At 39.0% G+C, this 22,890-nt stretch overlaps 4 protein-coding genes across 4 annotated transcripts; all 4 read left to right on the forward strand.

Moving 5' to 3' along the window:
* Positions 1-620: 620 nt before the first annotated feature.
* LOC122910317 (keratin-associated protein 6-2-like) lies at positions 621-938 on the forward strand. Its single transcript, XM_044254965.1, has one exon. The coding sequence runs from the start codon at positions 621-623 to the stop codon at positions 936-938; it is 318 nt and encodes a 105-aa protein (XP_044110900.1).
* A 6,661-nt stretch (positions 939-7,599) lies between these two features.
* Positions 7,600-7,983, forward strand: LOC122910318 (keratin-associated protein 21-1-like). Its single transcript, XM_044254966.1, has one exon. It carries the CDS (start codon positions 7,600-7,602, stop codon positions 7,981-7,983), a length of 384 nt encoding a protein of 127 aa, XP_044110901.1.
* A 5,178-nt stretch (positions 7,984-13,161) lies between these two features.
* LOC122910319 (keratin-associated protein 21-1-like) lies at positions 13,162-13,491 on the forward strand. Its single transcript, XM_044254967.1, has one exon. It carries the CDS (start codon positions 13,162-13,164, stop codon positions 13,489-13,491), a length of 330 nt encoding a protein of 109 aa, XP_044110902.1.
* A 4,231-nt stretch (positions 13,492-17,722) lies between these two features.
* LOC122910320 (keratin-associated protein 21-1-like) lies at positions 17,723-18,076 on the forward strand. The gene has a single exon (XM_044254968.1). The coding sequence runs from the start codon at positions 17,723-17,725 to the stop codon at positions 18,074-18,076; it is 354 nt and encodes a 117-aa protein (XP_044110903.1).
* Positions 18,077-22,890: the final 4,814 nt, after the last annotated feature.

Below are 22,890 nucleotides of genomic sequence, written 5' to 3' on the forward strand. Positions count from 1 at the left end.
ACTGCAAACCAAGGTTTTTAATCTCAGCACTACTGATATTTTAAAAAAGTCAGATGTTCCAATGTTGTTGGGGGCTGTTCTCTGTCCTGAGCCTAGCATCATCTCTGGTTTCTATCACAAGGAGCCTGTTGGTATCTGTGGTAGATATCTGGGTGCAAGAAGCCTGACAAAAAGTTTCAATGATTGAGAAAGGAGATGGGATTTCTTTTGTTTGGGCAAAAGTAGATACTGTAGGTAAGAAGAGAGACCAAGAGGGACAAAAATTATCCTAAATTCCCCCAACGTTGTTATATGTTAAATGATAGGAGCTTGTGAAGTGGGTATCAGTGGTATGTTGAGCATGTGATTCTAGTGGGACAGTCTTAGGCAGAGAAAATTAAAATACTGCTCTTTAAATAAAATGGAGTCTCCAAAATAATGAGCTCATTTCCCCCAAGACATTATTGGCTGTTGACATTGACAGGCACATGAAATTTGCTTACATACTTGTTGAGTAAGTCAGAGGTTGAATGGTATGCTCTTGCCAATTACTGGCAGTATATAAGGGTCCAAGTGTAGCAGGGACCACACTTCACCACACATCCCCTTGCAACCCACCTGAATCCTCTTCTCCTGACAACATGTGTTGTAACTACGGGAACTCCTGTGGCTATGGCTGTGGATGTGGCTATGGCTGTGGCTATGGGACAGGTTATGGCTGTGGCTATGGCTCCCGTTGTGGCTACGGCTATGGCTCAGGCTGTGGCTGTGGCTATGGCTTAGGCTGTGGCTATAGCTATGGCTCAGGCTGTGGCTGTGGCTATGGCTCAGGCTGTGGCTGTGGCTATGGCTCCCGTTATGGCTGTGGCTATGGCTCAGGATGTGGCTATGGCTATGGCTCTGGCTGCTGTGGCTACCAGCCACTTTGCTACCGAAGATGTTATTCTTCTTGCTGCTAGGCCATCACTCTCCAAGCCCCATTTGCTTCTGAAATGACACCACCAAAGCAAGAGCAGAAGCAAGAATTCATACCCCAAGAATTCTACATCCAGGAAATTGCACGCTTGACAGAGGGTTTGACCCTCGGTGAACGTTTGTGAGGATGGGATCTCGAGGCTCCAGGCTGTGTGATATCATCGGACTATTTCCCAAATATTGTTCTTTGTTCCTTTAATCTGGATTCTGTGTTAGAACTGTCCCAGGGATCCTAACATCCCACAGTTGGGCAAGAAACTTATTCTCAATAAAAATCATTCTTTGCCTCTAACAAATCTCTGTGTTCTTGCTTATGATTTATTCCTTTTTTCTTTTCTTTCTTTCTTCTTTTGGTGTTAGGACCCCTTTGAATATTGGGCTGACAATACCTTTTATGAACCCGGGATTCTTCCTTGTAATAATACAAGCATTTCTTATCATATGTGCATCGGAGATAATGTTTTCTCCTATTTCTTGTATCCTTCATGCTCAGGCACTCACAACCCAACAGAAATCACAAAGTATTTCAGAACTGTGCCCTGAAAATTGCACTGTGTTCAGAATGAGCCGGTGGGCATCGGGAAGAGGAGAGGGGATGACACCCATATAGGAGGCTGTGACAGAAGCCTAAGGGAGAGGGGGCATGGTCTGAGTGCTGAACGGATGGATGAATGACATGATAGATAGAGTTTCCTGGATTTATGAGAAATTAGAAGCATGTTCAGTCAATGCATGAAGAACTAAGGGAAAGATAAGTTTGAAGAAAATGTGGCATACTACTATGTGCATTTTGATGGAAGTGCACATGTATTTGCTTGCATATGTTGGGTTTAAGGAAATTGATATAAGTCATTTAATTTATAAGTAGTTTTGAATGTTTTGAGGGGAGATCTCCTGGACATAGAAGCAAAATTGTAGACAAGTTCCTGCTCTCAGAGTGTTTATATTCTAAAATGTGATACCAAAAAATAAGGATTAAGTAAGATGCATTTAGACAGATAATTGCTATGGAAAGAATAAAGCAACTTCCTGGGGAAGATACTGAAGGTTGGAGTATTGGAGAAATAGTTCAGGGAGTTATTTTGACATTTTGAGTCAAATGAACTGATACCTATTCCAAGAAACATTGGAACAGATGATAGTTAAGTGTAAAGGAAAGGAGAGGTTAATTATGCTTTGCATATGATTAGTGGCGTCACAATTTTTTACTGGAAATGAGCAAGTGGTTAACTAGTGGTTAATGGTGTGACCTAGGGTCTTAATTGGGGTAGATATAAAAATGGGATGAAAAGCCCAGTCTGCTATCTGAGTTTAAGAGCCTACCATTTTGTGGGTTTGAGTTCAGAGTCCCTTCCTCATGTGAGGAAGATCTCTACAGATCTCTGACATTGTATCCTATTACATAGAATGTCTTTTCAGGCTCAGTTTCCATGGACACTGAAAAATGACCCACTGTCTCAAATCCATGACAAGGGTCACTGCACAAATGCCGAGTCTGAGGTCCCTGGAGCTACGAGCCTCCACCCAACGACCAGCTGCAAGAGAGATGGCTCTGCCATCAAAGTCTGCCCTCGAGTGTCATTATGCCCATGTTATTGTGTTCTAGTGATGATGAAATAGTTCTTTTAAGAGTGAAGAGTTTTCACAGGTGGAATATATGCAAGTCTGATCCAAATACTGACTGTGCTCCAGATAAATCTGAGGTGGGGAGATCCTACAAAGAATGGAAGGGAAATCGAATAATTACAATTTGTTGAAAGTCTACTCATGTTTCACTATGTTCAATGTGTTTGAATTCTTTCTGAAAGGGAAGAATATTATTAATTAGGCACGATTATCATAATTTATATGTCCAGTAAAGGACCAAACATTTATAAGGCATAGAAAGTAATTTGTACATCTGGAAAAACATGTTTTTAATCTAACAGATATCTTCTTTTTTTAAATTTTTTTTAATATTTTCAACATAACAGTATTCATTATTTTTGCACCAAACCCAGTGCTCCATGCAATCCGTGCCCTCTCTAATACCCACCACCTGGTACCCTGACCTCCCACCCCCCGCCCCTTCAAAACCCTCAGATTGTTTTTCAGAGTCCATAGTCTCTCATGGTTCACCTCCCCTTCCAATTTCCCGCAACTCCCTTCTCCTTTCTATCTCCCCATGTCCTCCATGCTATTTGTTATGCTCCACAAATAAGTGAAACCATATGATAATTGACTCTCTCTGCTTGACTTATTTCATTCAGCATAATCTCTTCCAGTCCCATCCATGTTGCTACAAAAGTTGGGTATTCATCCTTTCTGATGGAGGCATAATACTCCATAGTGTATATGGACCACATCTTCCTTATCCATTCGTCCTTTGAAGGGCATCTTGGTTCTTTCCACAGTTTGGCGACTGTGGCCATTGCTGCTATAAACATTGGGGTACAGATGACCCTTATTTTCACTACATCTGTATCTTTGGGGTAAATACCCAGGAGTGCAATGGCAGGGTCATACGGATGTTCTATTTTTAATTTCTTGAGGAATCTCCACACTGTTCTCCAAAGAGGCTGCACAAACTTGCATTCCTACCAACAGTGTAAGAGGGTTCCCCTTTCTCCACATCCCCTCCAACACATGTTGTTTCCTGTCTTGCTAATTTTGGCCATTCTAACTGGTGTAAGGTGATACCTCAATGTAGTTTTAATTTGAATCTCCCTGATGGCTAGTGATGATGAACATTTTTTCATGTGTCTGATAGCCATTTGCATTTGTATGTCTTCATTGGAGAAGTGTCGGTCCATATCTTCTGCCCATTTTTTTGATATGATTGTCTGTTTTGTGTGTGTTGAGTTTGAGGAGTTCATTATAGATCCTGGATATCAACCTTTTGTCTGTACTGTCATTTGCAAATATCTTCTCCCATTCTGTGGGTTGCCTCTTTGTTTTCTTGACTGTTTCCTTTGTTGTGCAGAAGCTTTTGATTTTGGTGAAATCCCAAAAGTTGATCTTCGCTTTTGTTTCCTTTGCCTTTGGAGACATAACTTGAAAGAAGTTGCTGTGGCTGATATCAAAGAGATTACTGCCTATGTCCTCCTCTAGGATTCTGATGGATTCCTGTCTCACATTGAGGTCTTTTATCCATTTTGAGTTTATCTTTATGTACGGTGTAAGAGAATGGTCGAGTTTTATTCTTCTACATACATAGCTGTCCAGTTTTCCCAGCACTATTTATTGAAGAGACTGTCTTTTTTCCACTGTATATTTTTTCCTGTTTTGTCAAAAATTAATTGACCATAGAGTTGAGGGTCCATATCTGGGCTCTCTACTATGTTCCACTGGTCTATGTGTCTGTTTTTATGCCAGTACCATGCTGTCTTGGTGATCACAGCTTTGTAGTTAAGCTTGAAATCAGGTAACGTGATGCCCTCCATTTTATTTTTGTTTTTCAACATTTCCTTAGTGATTCGGGGTCTCTTCTGATTCCATACAAATTTTAGGATTATTTGCTCCAGCTCTTTGAAGAATACTGGTGGAATTTTGATTGGAATAGCATTAAAAGTATAGATTGCTCTAGGCAATATAGACATTTTAACAATGTTTATTCTTACGATCCAAGAGCATGGAATGGTCTTCCATCTTTTTGTGTCTTCTTCAATTTCTTTTATGAGTTTTCTGTAGTTCCTCGAGTACAGATCCTTTACCTCTTTGGTTAGGTTTATTCCCAGGTATCTTATGGTTCTTGGTGCTATAGTAAATGGAATTGATTCTCTAATTTCCCTTTCTGTATTTTCATTATTAGTGTATAAGAAAGCCACTGATTTCTGTACATTGAATTTGTATCTTGCCATGTTGCTGAATTGTTGTATGAGTTCTAGTAGTTTGGGGGTGGAGTCTTTTGGGTTTTCCATATAAAGAATCATGTCATCTGCAAAGAGAGAGAGTTTGACTTCTTCATTACCAATTTGGATACCTTTTATTTCTCTCTGTTGTCTGATTGCTGTTGCTAGGACTTCTAATACTATGTTGAACAAGAGTGGTGAGAGTGGGCATGCTTGTCTTGTTCCTGATCTCAACGGGAAGACTGCAAGCTTTTTCCCATTGAGGATGATATTTGCTGTGGGTCTTTCATAGATAGATTTTATGAAGTTCAGGAATGTTCCCTCTATCCCTATACTTTGAAGCGTTTTAATCAGGAATGGATGCTGGATTTTGTCAAATGCTTTTTCTGCATCAATTGAGAGGACCATGTGGTTCTTCTCTCTTCCTTTATTAATTTGTTCTATCACATTGATTGATTTGTGAATGTTGAACCATCCTTGTAGTCCAGGGATGAATCCCACCTGGTCATGGTGGATAATCTTTTTAATGTGCTATTGGATCCTGTTTGCTAGGATCTTGTTGAGAATCTTAGCATCCATATTCATCAGTGATATTGTTCTGAAAGAGTCATATTGATATGAATACACTCATCATTGGAGATCTTAACACGCCACTCTCAGAAATAGATCATCGAAGGAGAAAATCAGTAAAGTAACAAGAGCATTGAATGACACATTGGACCAGATGGACCTCATATATATATTTACAGAACATTCCACCCTAAAACAACAGAATACTCATTCTTCTCAAGTGCACGTGGAACTTTCTCCAGAATAGACCACATACTGGGTCACAAATCAGGACTCAACTGATACCAAAAGATTAAGATTATTCCCTAACAGATATCTTCTAAATGTGAAATTTGTGACTCTTTCAGTCAAAGAACGTTTGAGACTTTCAGCTTGAATGAAATGAGAACATCATGATAATTTATCCAAATATCTTATGGCTTCTAAGGGGCACACTGACCCTTGAACATATATTTCTTTTAATGCATCTTTTTTTTTATTTTTTACTCAGAACTAAGTGGTGATTCAGGGATGCAGAGAATAAGAGATTTTTTTTTTCTGCCATTATGGACCAGTACCCAGAGATCTGAATGGAAACCCTCTAGATATATGCAGTAAAGATAGAAAACTTTTACAACAGTCTATGAGTATTGTGATTGGAATGGAGGTGTTTAAAAAGGAGTGGGTCTGTTCTAGGGAACTTGTGCATTAGAATTTAGAGTTGAATTCCTTTTAAAAAAATTTTTAATATATTAGTCATAGAGAGAGAAAGTAAGCACAAACAGGGGGAGCAGTAGGCAGAGGGAGAAGCAGGCTCTCCGCAGAGTGGGAAGTCCAATTCTGGACTCAGTCCCAGGACCCTAGGATCAGGACCTGAGCCAGAGGCAGACGTTTAACCAGCTGAGCCATCCAGGTGTCTCTAGAGTTTTGAATTTCAAGAATGACAGAAAAGTAAAGAAAATAAAAGCAAAGAGCAAGTATAGTGGAATGTATTTTTCTTTAAGCTACTTGTAGGGATGAAATATGGCAGAGTGATCAGATACACAAGTGACCAACAGTAGAGAAACTAGTAGGAGGTATTATTAACTGAAGGAAAGATGTCGAATTATAAAAGTTCTCAGAAAAGGAATTCAGTAGATTTATGAAATCCCTGTTGAAGGCTTTCAATAAAGGACTGGATGGCACTCATTTCACTTGTGTTGAAATTTGAGTGTGGAATAACAGAAGGAATGATCTTCATGAGTTTAGGTTCCCTTGCAACTTGAATTTCATAACTATCAAAGCTCAGAATTTCATAACTATTTCATAACAATAAAAAAAACGGTAATTTAAGTCTTGGGATCTGCTTGTTTCAGAAAACAGTGATTTTGGTAAAACCCAGACAGCCATGATAAGCAAAAACACCACAAAAAACCCCAAACTCAAGACACCTTTCTTCCTTCCCTTCCGCCTTCCTGCCTTCTTTCCTCTCTTTCTTTCTCCCTTTTCTTTCTCTCTTTTTCTCTCTCTTTCTTTCTGATTGGTGTTGGAAAGGTTGAATGTTTCCTTACCTTAGAAGAATGGAAATATTTGGAATTAGACACCAGTAAGGCAAGAAGCTAATTTATTGATGTGAGGCTACACACCAAGGTTTGTAGATATCCACAATACTGATATTTCAAATCAGATATTGCAATGCTGGGGACTATTTTTCTCTGTCCTGAAAAGAGCATCTTCACTCATTTCTCCCACAAGGACCCAAAGATATATCTACAGTAGTCATCTGGGTTCAAAAAGCCTGATAGGAAGTTGTAATGATTCTAGTTTGAAAATGGGAGTATTTTTTTTCCCCCCGTGTGGGCAGAGGTAGATGTTTTAGGAAGATTAGACATCAAGAGTGGCAAAATTTTCCTAAAATCTCCCAACCTTGTTATATCAGGTATATTAAACAATGAGAGGCTGTAAAGTTGGGTATCAGTGGTATATAGGGCACATGATTCTACTGAGACAATTCTTTGACAGAGAAAACTAAATGCTGCTCTTTAAATAAATTGGGAGAAAAATAAATAGAAGAGGAGATTCCAATTAATGAGCTCACTTTTCCAAAGACGTTAAGATTTTTGATAGTGATTGTCACATGAAAGTTGCTTACATACTTGTTGGGTAAGTCAGGGGGTGAATGGTATGCTCTTGCCAATTACTGGCAGTATATAAGGGTCCAAGTGTAGTAGGGACCACACTTCACCACACATCCACTTGCAACCCACCTGAATCTTCTCCTGACAACATGTGTTGTAACTACGGGAACTCCTGTGGCTATGGCTGCGGCTATGGCTCAGGCTATGGCTGTGGCTATGGCTCAGGCTGTGGCTGTGGCTATGGCTCAGGATGTGGCTGTGGCTATGGCTCAGACTGTGGCTGTGGCTATGGCTCAGGCTGTGGCTGTGGCTATGGCTCTCGTTGTGGCTGTGGCTATGGCTCAGGATGTGGCTGTGGTTATGGCTCAGGATGTGGCCATGGCTATGGCTCAGGCTGTGGCTGTGGCTGTGGCTATGGCTCAGGATGGGGCTGTGGAAAAGGCTCCTGCTGTGGCTGTGGATATGGCTCTAGCTCTGGGTGCTGTGGCTACTGGCCATTTTGTTACAGAAGATGTTATTCTTCTTGCTGCTAGACCATCACTTTCCAAACCGCATTTGCTTCTGAAATGACACCACCAAAGTGACAGCTGAAGCAAGAATCCGTACCCCATGTATTCTATATTCAGAACATTGCAGGCTTGACAGAGGGCTTGACCCACAGTGATCGCTTGTGAGGATGGTATCTTGAGGGTCTAGGCTGTGTGGTATCATCTGACTACTTCCTAAATATTGGTCTTTGTTCCTTTAATCTGGATTCTGTGTTGCGGCTGTCCCAGGGATCCTAACATCCCACAGTTGGACAAAAACCTCATTCTCAATAAAAACGGTTCTTTGCTTCTAACAAATCTCTGTGTTCTTGCTTGTGAATTACTCCTTTCTTTTGAGGTGTTATGGCTACTCTAGAAAATTAGGCTGACAATATGCTTCATGACCCTACGCTCTTCTTTGATGTAACACAAACATTTCCTCTCCTCATGCATCAGAGATGTCTTCTTCACTTATTTCTCAATTCTCTCCTGCTCAGGCACTCACAACCCAAAAGAAATTACACAGTATTTCAGAACTGTGCCCTGGAAATTGCACTGTGTTCCGAATGAAGCTGGTGCAGGGGGAAGAGAAGGAGGAAGGACACCTCTTCAGGAGGTTGTGACAGAAGCCCAAGAAAGAGGAGATGCGGTCTGAGTGCTGATTAGATGAATGGCATGGGTGAGAGAGTTTCTAGGGTTAATGAGAAATTAGAAGCAGACTCACATGACATATGAAGAACAAAGGGAAGTGTAAGTTAGAGGAAACGTGGTACCATGTCATGTGTACGAGACTGCATATTTATTTGCTTGCATATGTTGAGTTTAAGGAAATTGATTTTTTTAAATTAAAGATTTTATTTATTTGAGAGAGAGAGAGAATGAGAGAGAGAGAGCATGAGAGGGAAGAGGGTCAGAGAGAGAAGCAGACTCCCTGCTGAGCAGGAAGCGGGACTCCATCCTGGGACTCCAGGATCATGATCTGAGATGAGGCAGTCACTTAACCAACTGAGCCACCCAGGCATCTCTAAGGAAATTGATTTAAGTCACTTTTTGATAAATAGTTTCCAGTGTTTTTGTAAGGGAACTGCTCTATACACTGAAGATACAGTAACAAAATTTCACAAGAGTTTCCTGCTCTCAGAGTGTTTGCATTCTAATAGGTGATAATAAGAAAAAGAAAAAAAAAAACCCAAGATACATTTAGGCAGATAACCATTATGGAGGGAATAAAACAGCTTCTTGAGGAAGACAGTGAAGGTTACATATTGGAGATACAGTTCAGGGAGGTATTTTGACATTTTGTGTCAAATGAACTAGTGTTTGTTACACAAAAGGGCAGTGTTTCATGTAAAGGAAGAAGAAAAATGCATTGTTTTGTGTATGATCAGTGTGTAACAATTTTTAGTGGAAAAGAGCAAGGACAAGTGGTTAATGGCATGCTCTGTGTGTGAAATGGTACAGATATAAGAATGGGATGAAAAGCCCAGCCTACTATCTGACTTTGAGAATCTACTACTTTGTGGATTCTGTTTTCAGATTCCCTTCCCCATGTGACTTTTCAGTTCTCTAACATTGTATTCTATATTATAGAATGTCTTTTCTGGCTCAGTTTCCATGAGCAGTGAAAAATGATGCCCTGTCTTGTCTCCATGACAAAGGTCACTGCACAAATCTGAGTTTGGGGTACCTGAATCTAGGAAACTCTCCAGAATGACTGTCTGCAAGGAAGGTAACTCTGCCAACAAAGTCAGACCTGGAGTGAGGCTATGCCCAGGATATAATATGTTCTAGCAATGAAGAAAAAGAAATTCATCAAGAGTTAGGTACTTTTCACAGGTGGAATCCTGTGTAAGCCAGATCTGAGGACTGACTATTCTAGGTAAATCTGAGGTGGAGAAACCCTACAGAGATGGGAATGGAATTCTCATAATCACAGTGTGTTGAAAATCTACTCATTGTCTTATTATGATCCTTGTCCTTGAAGGTTTTCTGAAAGGGAAGAATATCTTCAATTAGGCAGTGATATCATAATATCAATTGATATCATAATTTATATACTCAGTAAAGAGTTGATCATTTATTGAGCCTATTAGATAATTTATACATCTAGAAAAATGTCTTCATAAACTAACACATAATCACATTGTGAAATTTTGACCCTCTTAGTCAAGGAACATTTGAGACTTTCAGCTTGAATGATACGAGAATATTGTGACAATATATCAATATATCAAATATATCAAAATATCTTAGAGCTTCTAACTGGCACAAAAATACTTGAACATGCTTTTGCTTTAATGCATCTGTTTTTTAATGACAAAAGTATTGATTAAGTTCAAATTATGTCCTGTGCACTCTATTTAAAACTCTATTTAGAACTCTAATTAGTCATTCAGGGATGCACAGAATAAGAGGTTTTTTTTTTTTTTCTGACATCATGGATCAGTATCTGGGATCTGAATGGAGGTGACTAGAAACTATGCAATAAGTGTAGAAAACATGTTCAATAGTTCAGGAGTATTTTGGTGGGAAGGTAGGTGTTTGAAAAGGAATGTATCTATTCTATGGAACTTGTGCATTAAAATTTACAGTACAGACAAAAGGTTGATATCCAGGACCTATAAAGACCTCCTGAAACTCAACACACACAAAACAGATAATCATATCAAAAAATGGGCAGAAGATATGGACAGACACTTTTCCAATGAAGACATACAAATGGCTATCAGACACATGAAAAAATGTTCATCACCACTAGCCATCAGGGAGATTCAAATTAAAACCACATTGAGATATCACCTTACACCAGTTAGAATGGCCAAAATTAGCAAGACAGGAAACAACATGTGTTGGAGGGGATGTGGAGAAAGGGGAACCCTCTTGCACTGTTGGTGGGAATGCAGGTTGGTGCAGCCTCTTTGGAGAACAGTGTGGAGATTCCTCAAGAAATTAAAAATAGAGCTTCCCTATGACCCTGTCATTGCACTCCTGGGTATTTACCCTAAAGATAAAGATGTAGTGAAAATAAGGGCCATCTGTACCCCAATGTTTATAGCAGCAATGGCCACGGTCACCAAACTGTGGAAAGAACCATCAAAGGATGAATGGATAAGGAAGATGTGGTCCATATACACTATGGAGTATTATGCCTCCATCAGAAAGGATGAATACCCAACTTTTGTAGCAACATGGATGGGGCCGGAAAAGATTATGCTGAGTGAAATAAGTCAAGCAGAGAGAGTCAATTATCATATGGTTTCACTTATTTGTGGAGCATAACAAATAGCATGGAGGACAAGGGGAGTTAGAGAGGAGAAGAGAGTTGGGGGAAATTGAAAGGGGAGGTGAACCATGAGAGACTATGGACTCTGAAAAACAATCTGAGGGGTTTAAAGTGGTGGGGAGTGGGAGGTTGGGAGAACCAGGTGGTGGGTATTTGAGAGGGCACGGATTGCATGGAGCACTGGGTGTGGTGCAAAAACAAGAAATACTGTTATGCTGAAAATAAATAAAAAAAAATATATATATATAAATTTACAGTTTAAAATTTCAAGAATGACAGAAAAGTAGAGAAAATAAAAATAAAGAATAATTGGAATGGGGTGTATTTTCTTTAAGCTTCTCAGAAGAGAAGAAACATAGCAGAATGATGAGATAAAACAGTGACCAATAATAGATAAAGTTGTAGGAAGTACTTTCAATATAAGGAAAATGTCTACTAATGAAAATTCTCAGAAAGGAATTCAGTACATTCATTAATATTCCTGTTGAAGGTCTTAAGTAAGGGGCGGATGACGCTCACTTCCTTTACTGAAACTTGAGTGTGGAGTCGAAGCAATGACCTTCCTAAGGTTGTACTCCCTTCTAACTTGGATTTCATAGTGGTTACAGGAGAAAGTAATTTAAATTTTGGATTCTGCTTGGTTTGGAAAGTGGTGATTTAAGTAAACCCTAGAGAACCAAGATAAGCTAAAACATCTTAGCAAACAAGGAAACAAACCCCCAAAAGAGAAATCTTTCATTCTTTCTTCTTTTTTTTTTAAAGATTTTATTTATTTATTTGACAGACAGAGATCACAAGTAGGCAGAGAGGCAGGCAGAGAGAGAGGAAGGGAAGCAGGCCCCCTACTGAGCAAAGAGCCAGATGGGGGGCTTGATTCCAGGACCCTGAGATCATGACCTGAGCTGAAGGCAGTAGCTTAACCCACTGAGCCACCCAGGCACCCCTTTCTTCTTTTTTTGATTCATGTCTGGTGATGGAATGATTGGATATTTGATTTAGTTGGGAAGAAAGGGAATATTTGGAATTAGATACCAGTAAAGAAGCTAATTTATTGATGTGAAGCTAAATATCAAGGTTTCTAGATCACAGCATGATTGACATTTTATTTCAAATGTTTCAATATTGTTGGGGGCTGTTCTTTGTCCTGAATTAAGCATCTTTCTTCCTTCCTACCACAAGGGGCCTGCAGGTATCTGCAATAAGTATCAGGGTACAAGAAGCCTGGTAAAAAGTTGCAATGAGGGGACCTTGGTGGCTCAGTTGTTAAGCGTCTGGCTTCAGCTCAGGTCATGATCCAAGAGTCTTGGGATGGAGTCCTGCATCAGGCTCCCTGCTCAGAGGGAAGCCTGCTTCTCCCCACTCCCTCTACTTGTGTTCCCTCTCTCGTTGTGTCTCTCTGTCAAATAAATAAATAAATAAATCTTAAAAGAAAAAAAAAAGTTACAATGATTCCAGAAAGGAGAGGGCAGCTATTCCCTCCCCTATGGAAAGAGGTAGATATTTTAGGAAAGATGAGAGATCAAGAGGAACAAAATTTACCTAAATTCCCCCAACCTTGTTATATCAGGTAGATTAAATGCTAGGAGCTCATAAGGTTGTGTATCAGTGGTATGTACAGCACATGATTCTACTCAGATTATTCTTTGACAGAGATAATTAAAATGCTGCTCTTTAAATAAAATGGGAGTCTCCAAAATAATGAGCTTATTTTTCCCAAGACATTATTGATTGTTGACATTGACAGGCACATAAATGTTGCTTGCATATTTGTTGGGTAAGTCAGGGGGTGAATGGTATGCTCTATCAATTACTGGCAGTATAAAAAGGTCCAGGGGAAGTAGAAGACCACACTTCACCACACGTCTACTTCTAGCCCACCTGAATTCTCTTTCTCTGACATCATGTGTTGTAACTATGCGAAATCCTGTGGTTATGGCTGCGGATGCAGCTATGGCTATGGATGTGGCCCCTATTCTGGCTGTGGTTATGGAACTGGCTATGGCTGTGGCTATGGTTCCCGTTGTGGCTGTGGCTATGGCTCAGGTTGCGGCTGTGGCTATGGCTCAGGATGTGGCTGTGGCTATGGCTCAGGATGTGGCTGGGGCTGTGGCTATGGCTCAGGATGGGGCTATGAAAAAGGCTCCTGCTGTGGCTGTGGATATGGCTCTGGCTCTGGCTGCTGTGGCTACCGGCCATTTTGCTACAGAAAATGTTATTCTTCTTGCTGCTAGACCATCACTCTCCAAGCCCCATTTGCTTCTGAAATGATACCACCAAAGCAAGAACTGAAGCAAGAATCCATACCCCAAGTATTCTACATCCAGGAAATTGCATGCTGGACAGAGGCTTTGACTCCCAGTGAATGTTTGTGAGGATGGGTGGTATCATCTGACTATTTCCCAGACATTGTTCTTTGTTCCTTTAATCTGGATTCTGTGTTGGGACTGTTCCAGGGATCCTATCATCTCACAGTTGGACAAAAAACTTATTCTCAATAAATATGGTTCTTTGCTTCTAAAAAATCTCTGTGATCTTGCTTGTGAATTACTCCTTTTTTTGAGGTGGCTACTCTTGAAAATTGGGCTGACAATATGCCTCATAATCCTGGGGTTATTTCTTGGCATAATAACACATATTACTTCTCATTGTACACCAGATTTAATGTCTTCTTCACTTATTTCTCATATTACTCATGTTCAGGCACTCACAACACAACACAACACAACACAAATCACACATTATTACAGAACTGTGTTCTGAAAATCACTCTGTATTTAGAATTGAGGTGATGGGGAAAGAGGAGGAGGGAGGACACCTATTCAGGAGCTTGTGACAGAAACCCAAGGGAGAGGAGGTGTGGTCTGAGAGCTGACTGGGTAGATGAATGTCATGGAAGAGAGAGTTTCCAGGAATAATGAGAAATTAGAAGCAGTGATGCATGGTGATGCATGAACAACTAAGGGAATGGTAAATTAGAGTAAAAATGTAATATCATATCATGTGCATTTTGACAGAAGTGAAAAAAATATTTATTTGCAAGGATTGAATTGGAAATTATTTTAAGTCAGTTAATGCCAAATAGCTTTGACTTTTTTTTTCTTGTTAAGATTTTATTTATTTGCTTGTTTGTTTATTTAGAAAGTATGACCAGGGGAGAGGGATGCTAGAGAGAGAGAGTGAGAGCGAGAGCTAGAATCTCTCTTTTTTTAAAAAAAATTATTTATCTATTTGTTAGAGAGAGGGAACACGCAAGCATGGGGAATGGCAGGCAGAGGGAGAAACAGACTCCCTGCTGAGCAAGTAGCCAGATGAGGGACTCATTCCCAGGATACTGGGGTCATGACCTGAGCCAAAGGCAGACACTTTATCTGGCTGAGCCACCCAAGCATCCCAGAGGGAGAATCTCATACACATTCCGAGGTGAGCACAGGCTCCAATGTGGGGGCATTCTCAGGACCCTGAGATCATGACCAGAGCTGAAATCACGAGTCATTCTTTACCAACTGAGATACCCAGGCACTCCATCTCTTTGAATGGTTTTGTTTATTTATTTTTATCATTCATTCATTATTAAAGATTTTATTTATTTATTTGAGAGAGCAAGAATGAGAGAAAGCATGAGCAGGGTTGAAGAGCAGAAGGAGTGGGAAATGTAGATGCCCTGCAGAGCAGGGAGCCAGATGTGGAGTTCCATCCCAGGACTCTGGGATCATGACCTGAGCCAATGGCAGATGCCTAACTGACTGAGCCACCCGGGGGGTCCCTCTTTTCTTGGAAGGTTTTTGAAAGGGAACTTTCCTATACACGGAAGACACAGCAACAAAGTTGCAGAGGCATTTTTTCCCCCTCTCGGAGCACTTATATTCTAATAGGTGATAAGAAAAACTAGTAAGAATTAATTAAATTAAATTTAGACAGCTACTTGCTATTGAAGGAATAAAGCAGCTTCCTGGGGAAGAAAATGAAAGTTGAAATATTGGAGAGATAATTCAAGAAGTTATTTTAACATTTTGTATCAAATGAACTGATGCCTGTTACAGGAAACACTAGAAAGGTTGGTACTAAGTTTAAAGGGGGAAGAGAAATGCATTAAATTTTGGGTTCGATCAGTGGTGCTGCAATTTTTAGTGACAAAGCGAAGGCCTAGTTCCTTAAATGGGCTTGCTTTATTGGGGAACACATATGAATGCAATCAAAATTTCTGGTTGACTTTATGAGTTTGAGAGTGTACCAATTTGTTGGGTTTTGACTTCAGGGTCCTTTCCTCATGGGACTTTCCAGAACTCTAACATTTATATCCTATAAAAGAAAATGGCTTTTCAGATTCAGTTTCTACCATGCAGTATAAATGAGTCTGTCTCATCTCCATGACAATGTTCACTGGGCAAAGCCTGAATCTGAGGTCCTTGGAGCTAGGAGACTCTACCAAACGACCAATTCTAAGGAAGGTGGTTCTGTCATCAACATCAGCACGGGAACTGATGCTATGCCCAGGACACTATGCCCTACTGATGAAGAAACAAGTGTTTTTCAAGAGTTGAGCAGCTCACAGACGGAATGTTTATTAGTTGGATCTGAGAGCTGTGCTTGGGTAAACTTGAGGTGCGGAAATCCTGCAAAGAAGGGAAGGGAATTCTAATAATTACAGTTGAAAGTCTACTCACGTTTCATTAAGTTCCTTGTGCTTTAAGGTTTTTGAAAGACAGAAGAATATCATCTATTTGGTATCTGCATCCTAATTTACATATCCAGTAAGTAAAGGGTTGATCATTTATTGGGCATATAAGGTAATTTATACATCTTGGAAAACGTCTTCATAAATTAACACAAATCTTCCAGATGGGAAATTTGAGACTCATTTAGTCAAAGGATATGTGAGACTTTCAGCTTGAATGAAATGAGAACATTGGTAATGTATCCAAGTATCTTACAGCTTCTAAGTGGCACACCAATGTTTGAACATTGAACATTGTTTTAATGCATCTTTTTTGATTGGGGAAATGAATAACTGAGTTCAAATCATGTACTGGGTACTCAGAACTAAGTGGTGATTCAGGGAATACACAGAATAATATTTTTCTGCCATCATGGATCAGTATCCTCAATGTAGAGTTACTAGAAATAATGCAATAAAGATAGAAAACTTCATCAACATTTCACCTTTGACCCAAAGGTGGTTGTTTGAAAAGTAACATACCTACTTGAGGGAACTTGTGCATTAGAATTTATAGTTTTGAATTTCAAGAGTTGACAGCAAAGTAGAGAAAATATAGGTAAAGAACAACCAGAATAGGATGCATTTTCTTTAAACTTCTGGTTAAGGATGAAACATAGTAGAGAGAGGAGATAGACCAGTAGCTAGTGGTAGAAAAAGTAGTTGAAAATACTCCCAAATGAAGGGAAAATGTGTAATAATGAAAGTTCTCTCAAAAAGAATTCAGTAGCTTTATGAAAATCTCTGTTGAAGTCCTTTTAAAAATGAGTAGACAAATCTCATTCCTTTGTTATTGAAATTTGAGTGTGGAATGGAAGGTACAATCTTCTTGAGTTTGTACTCCCAACTTAGTTGTCATAGTTATGACAGTAAAAGGCAATTAAAATTTTGTTTTTTTCCTGCTTTGGATATTGATGATTTAGGTAAAACCTAGACAACCAAAGGTAGCAAAAACATCACAAACAAACAAACATATAACACTTTCCTATCTTTTTGTTTGTTTGTTTTGATTTTAGTCTTCACATTAAGTGATGGAAAGGTTAGATGTTTGGTTTAGTTGAGAAGAAAGGAAATACTTGGAATTATACAAAAGTAAAGAGAGAAGGTAATTTATCATTGTGAAGCTATACACCAAGGTTTCTAATCTCAGCATTATTGATATTTTATATCAGTTGTTACAATGTTACTGGGGGCTGCCCTGTGCTCTGACACCAGCATCTCCCTGGTTTCTCTCACAAGAAGCCAGTAGGTTTCTGCAGTAGGTATCTGGGTGTGAGAAGTTCACAAAAAGTTTCAATGATTCCAGAAAGGAGATGGGAGAATTTCCTCCCTTAGGGATAGAGGTAAATATTTTAGGAAATAGGAGAAATCAAGAAGGACATAATTTTCTTAATTCTCCCAAATCTTGTTATATAAAGTATATTAAATGATAGGAGCTTGTGAAGTTGGGTATCAGTGGTGTGTAGAACACATGATTTTACTGAGACAATTTTTGGCAGAACAAATTAAAATTCTGCTCCTTAAATAAAAAAGGAGATCCAAATAATGAGCTCGCTTTTCCTAAGACATTAATGATTGTTGACATTGACAGACACATAAAAGTTTCTTACATACTTGTTGGGTAAGTCAGAGGGTGAATGGTATGCTCTTGCCAATTACTGGCAGTATATAAGGGTCCAAGTGTAGTAGGGACCACACTTCACCACACATCCCCTTGCAACCCACCTGAATCCTCTTCTCCTGACAACATGTGTTGTAACTACGGGAACTCCTGTGGCTATGGCTGCGGCTATGGCTCAGGCTATGGCTGCGGCTATGGCTCCCGTTGTGGCTGTGGCTATGGCTCAGGCTGTGGCTGTGGCTATGGTTCAGGATGTGGCTGTGGCTATGGTTCAGGATGTGGCTGTGGCTATGGCTCAGGCTGTGGCTGTGGTTATGGCTCAGGCTGTGGCTGTGGTTATGGCTCCCGTTGTGGCTACGGCTATGGCTCCGGCTGTGGCTGTGGCTATGGCTCAGGATGGGGCTGTGGATATGGCTCTGGCTCTGGCTGCTGTGGCTACCGGCCACTTTGCTACCAAAGATGTTATTCTTCTTGCTGCTAGACCATCACTCTCCAAGCCCCATTTGCTTCTGAAATGACACCACCAAAGCGACAGCTGAATCAAGAATCTATACCCCAAGAATTCTACGTCCAGGAAATTGCATGCTTGACAGAGGGTTTGACCCCCAGTGAACGTTTGTGAGGATGGGATCCTGAGGCTATAGGCTGTGTGGTATCATCTGATTATTTCCCAAATATTGGCCTTTGTTCCCTTAATCTGGATTTTGTGTTGGGACTGCCTCAGGGATCCTAACATCTCACAGTTAGACAAAAAACTCATTCTCAATAAAAACAGTTCTTTGCTTCTAACAAATCTCTGTTCTTGCTTGTGAATTACTCCTTTTTTTTTTAGGTGTTATGACCTCTCTTGAAAATTGGGCTGACAATACATTCCATGAACCGGGGGGCTCTTTCTTGATATAACACAAGAATTACTTCTCATCATGCATCAGAGATAATGTCTTCTCTACTTATTTCTTATATCCCTCATACTTCAGTATTAACAACCCAACAGAAATCACAGTGTTTTGGAACTGTGTACTGGAAAAAACACTGAGTCTAAAATGGATTTGGAGGGGAAAAAGGAGGATGGAGGACACCTATTCAAGAGGTTGTGACAGAAGCCCAAGGGAGGTGAGGTGTGGTCTGAGAGCTAAATGGATGGATAAATGGCATGGGAGAGAGTTTCCAGGATTAATGAGAAATTAGAAGCAGACTCAAGTGACACATGAACAACTAAGGGAAGGATAAGCTAGAGGAAAAATGTCATATCATATCATGTGCATTTGGCTGGAAGTATATGTATATTTGTTTGTATACACTGAGTTTGAAGAAATTGATATAACCCATTTGTTTGACAAATAGTTTTGAATGTTTTCGTAAGGGAAGTGTCCTACACACTGAAGATACCATAGCAGAATTGTAGACCACTGTCTTTCTCTAAGAGTGCTTGCATTCTAAAAGGTATAATAATAATAAGAATAAATTAAAATACATTTAGACAGATAAGTGCTATAAAAGGAATAAAGCAGCTTTCTGGGGAAGAGAGTAAAGGTTATAGTACTGGAAAGATAGTTCAGGGAGGTATTTTGGCGTTTTGATTCTAATTTGATTCTAATTCCTGTTATAAGAAACACTGGAAAGTATGATAGTAATTGTTGAGGAAGAAGAGAAATGTATTGTGTTTTGGGTTTGATCAATAGTGTCACAATTTTTGTGGAAAAGAGCAAGGACTAGGGATCTCAGTGAGCTCTAGCACCTCAGTTGGTTCAGATAGAAGAATGGGATGAAAAGCCCAGTCTACTGTCCGAGTTTGACAGCCTACCAGTTTGTGGGTTCTGAGTTCAGTGTCCTTTCCTCATGTAACTTTCTAGATCTCTAACCCTGTATCATATAACATAGAATTTCTTTTCAGGCTCAGTTTCCACGGACAGTGAAAAATGACTTTCTGTCTCATCTCCATGACAAGGGTCACTGCACAAAGTCTGAGTCTGAGGTCCCTGAAGCTAGGAAACTCCATAAAATGGCTGTTTCCAAGAAAGATGGCTCTGCCATCAATGTACACCCTGCAGCAAGGCTATACCCAAGATAAAATGTGTTTTACTGAAGAGGAAATGGAAGTTCTTGCAAGAGTTGAGCACTTTTCACAGGTGGAACATTTGTTAGTCATAGCTAAGGAATGACTGCTTTGGGTTAATCTCATTATTCTTACGAAAAGATGAAGACAATTCTAATAATTACCATTGGTTGAAAATATGATTATTTTTTCATTATGTCCTTTGTTTTCAAAGACATTAACAATTCAAGAATACCATTTATTAAGTATGGAAAGGGAAAATTTATTTTGTAGAAAAGAGTCTTCACAAACTAAAATCAACATATGTTCAAATCTGAAATATGGTGCCTGGGAAAACAGTTGTAACTTCCAGTTGAGTGAAATGAGGAAATGATGAACATGTTAAAAGGGAGTTCATTATGATAAAATTAGAGTGTGTGTGTGTGTGTGTGTGTGTGTGTGTATCATTGGTGGATGAAGGTTGGGAAAAATGAAAATATGGCCTCACATATAATAAAAGTCAACACTTTCTATAGTCAGGAGATGAGTTAAATGTTAAAGCTTCTTCATGAAGTAACACAAAGTCCTTTTCTTTGATTACCTGTTGCATATTATGGTTGTAGTAAGTTGTAAAATCATTTATTTGTTCTTTCAGTCATTTAGCAAATGTTAAAATCCATGTTCCAGCTTCATGTTATGATTGGTGCTGCATCGTATTTAATTGGTTGTTTCTTCCAATAATTAAAAATGTTCACTTGGATACAAAGTAGTAAATCATACATTCTCATTCTAGCATGTGTGTTTGTAGGTTTTATAGAATCCTATAGGATTCAAGATGGAAACCAAAATAAGTCATGACAAGAAGACTAGAAAAAGGCTAGAAATACCTTCTAAAGGAGAATGATGTATGAGAAGAGCCATAAAGGATGAGTTGAAATTGGTCTGTTACGTGAGAGGGAAAATAGAATTCAAGGAAGAGGTATTTTAAAAAAGGGGAGGTGAACCATGAGAGACTATGGACTCTGAAAAATAATCCGAGGGTTTTGAAGGGGCAGGGGGTGGGAGGTCGGGGTACCAGGTGGTGGGTATTAGAGAGGGCATGGATTGCATGGAGCACTGGATGTGGTGCAAAAATAATGAATACTGTTATGCTGAAAATAAAAAATAAGTTAAAAAAAAAAGAAAGTGAATAAATTGGCAGCTACTACTTAAGTAGCAACCTCTACTGGAAAATTTATAATCAGCCTCACCCCCATATGGGAATTCTGAGATTTTCTTTAGCTGCATCCAATATGGTAGCCACTAGAGAGATATGTCTATGAGCACTTGAAAATTGACTAGTCCATAATGAAATGTATTTTAAGTGTAACACACACACTAGATATCAAAGACTTGGTATAAAAAAAAAGAATGAAAACTAATATCAAACAATTAAAAAACTGTTGATTATATATTGTGGTAATATTTTGGGTATATTAAATGAAATATACTATAAAAGCAATTCATCTATTTCTTTTTATCCTTTTAAAATGCAGCTACTGGAAAGTTCTAAATTCTATGTGTTTCATGATACATTTCTATTGTACAGTTTGGTTTTATAAGGTCACAACAATCTGGCCAGGAGGACTGTAGCCAGGAAGAGGAGTCATGTTAGGCCACCAACAACCATTAAGCAATAATTCCATGTTATCCAGGTATAAGGAGTGGATCATTCTGAGATAGTAAGAACACAATAGCCAGTGCTAAAGACTTCAGAAGGTGCCCAGTAACAAAGTTTTCATCTGAGGTAGTTTATTCAGTAAATGGGATTAATTAATTTGTCATCTGTTTAAGATACCTGCCTTATACCATGCACAGAAGAAATGCCGTGTTGATTAAAGTTGTAAGCGATGAAAGTTAATTTATTAAAATAAAGATGTTATAAACTTTCAGGAATTTTATAAGTCCGCTAATTTGAAACTAATCATACTAAGAATATTTACACCCTGGAAGTTGGCAAATCAGATTCCTTATCATCAGTCGAGGTCATTAAAGAATTAACAGCAGACCATTGTCCACATTCCTCTTGTTACTAAGAATAAAATTATTTTTTTGAAAGTTTTACAATATGGATGCATTATTTATGAGCCTGAAAAAGAAAACAAATCCACAAAAATCAGTAAAAGAGATCTAGAAATCTTTGGAGTCTATATTAAGTTGATATCTATATTCCCCTGTGCATGAACCATCATTTTTAACTACACTCTTCTGCAAGATAGCATTTCCTCAAGGCCATCCCAATGACTACACTTCCAGGAAGAAAATTGTGATTAAGAGTCTAGGTTCCATAGAGGGTATTATGCTAAGAGAAATAAGTCACTCAGAGAAAGACAATTATCATATAATATCACTTATGTATGAAATTTAAGAACCAAAACAGAGGATCATAGGTAAAGAGAGAATAAAATAAAACCAGATGAAATCAGAAAGGGAGGCAAACCATAAGAGACTCTTTTTAAAAAAAAATTATTTTTATTTATTTGACAGAGAGAGAGGGATCACAAGTAGGCAGAGCAGCAGGCAGAGAGAATGGGGGAAGCAGGCTCCCTGCCGAGCAGAGAACCTGATGTGGCGCTCTATCCCAGGACCCTGGGTTCATGACCTGAGCTGAAGGCAGAGACTTAACCCACTGAGCCACCCAGGTGCACCTGTAAGAGACTCTTAATTATAGGAAACAAACTGAGTGTTGCTGAATGGGAGGGGAGTGAGGGGATGGGGTAGCTGGGTGATGGACATCCAGGAGGGCACATGATAAAATGAGCACTGGGTATTATATAACACTGATATATCTCTGACCTCTACGTCTGAAACTAAGAATATATTATATGTTAATTAAGTGAATTAAAAAAAAAAGTATTTTCTAAGAAAAAAAAAAAGATTCTAGGTTCCAGAGTCACATTACTTGTGCTCTAGTATAGTTTCCATCAGTTATTAGCTGTGTGATCATGGCATATTATTTAACTCCTCTGAGCCTCAGTATATTCAGAGGTAAAATGATAAAATAGTGCTAGATCAGGGTTGTTGAGAGTATAAAACAAATAAAATATGCAAAATTCTACCACCATGAGAACTCAGTAAATTTTTACTGTATTTGTTATTGGGTTGCTCAATATGAAATTGCTGTCACAGCCATTTTAACATAAAAAATTTATTGTTTGACCTTATTTTTTTTTATTAATGTTGGCAATATTTTGATAAGCTCAGAATTTTATAGTCCATTA

The sequence above is a fragment of the Neovison vison genome, chromosome 6, assembly GCF_020171115.1.
Source record: "Neovison vison isolate M4711 chromosome 6, ASM_NN_V1, whole genome shotgun sequence".
Lineage (NCBI taxonomy): Eukaryota > Metazoa > Chordata > Mammalia > Carnivora > Mustelidae > Neogale > Neogale vison.

Excerpts from the sequence above, each read along its gene's own strand:
- LOC122910317 (XM_044254965.1), top strand. The coding sequence starts at position 621 with ATGTGTTGTAACTACGGGAACTCCTGTGGCTATGGCTGTGGATGTGGC.
- LOC122910318 (XM_044254966.1), top strand. The coding sequence starts at position 7,600 with ATGTGTTGTAACTACGGGAACTCCTGTGGCTATGGCTGCGGCTATGGC.
- LOC122910319 (XM_044254967.1), top strand. The coding sequence starts at position 13,162 with ATGTGTTGTAACTATGCGAAATCCTGTGGTTATGGCTGCGGATGCAGC.
- LOC122910320 (XM_044254968.1), top strand. The coding sequence starts at position 17,723 with ATGTGTTGTAACTACGGGAACTCCTGTGGCTATGGCTGCGGCTATGGC.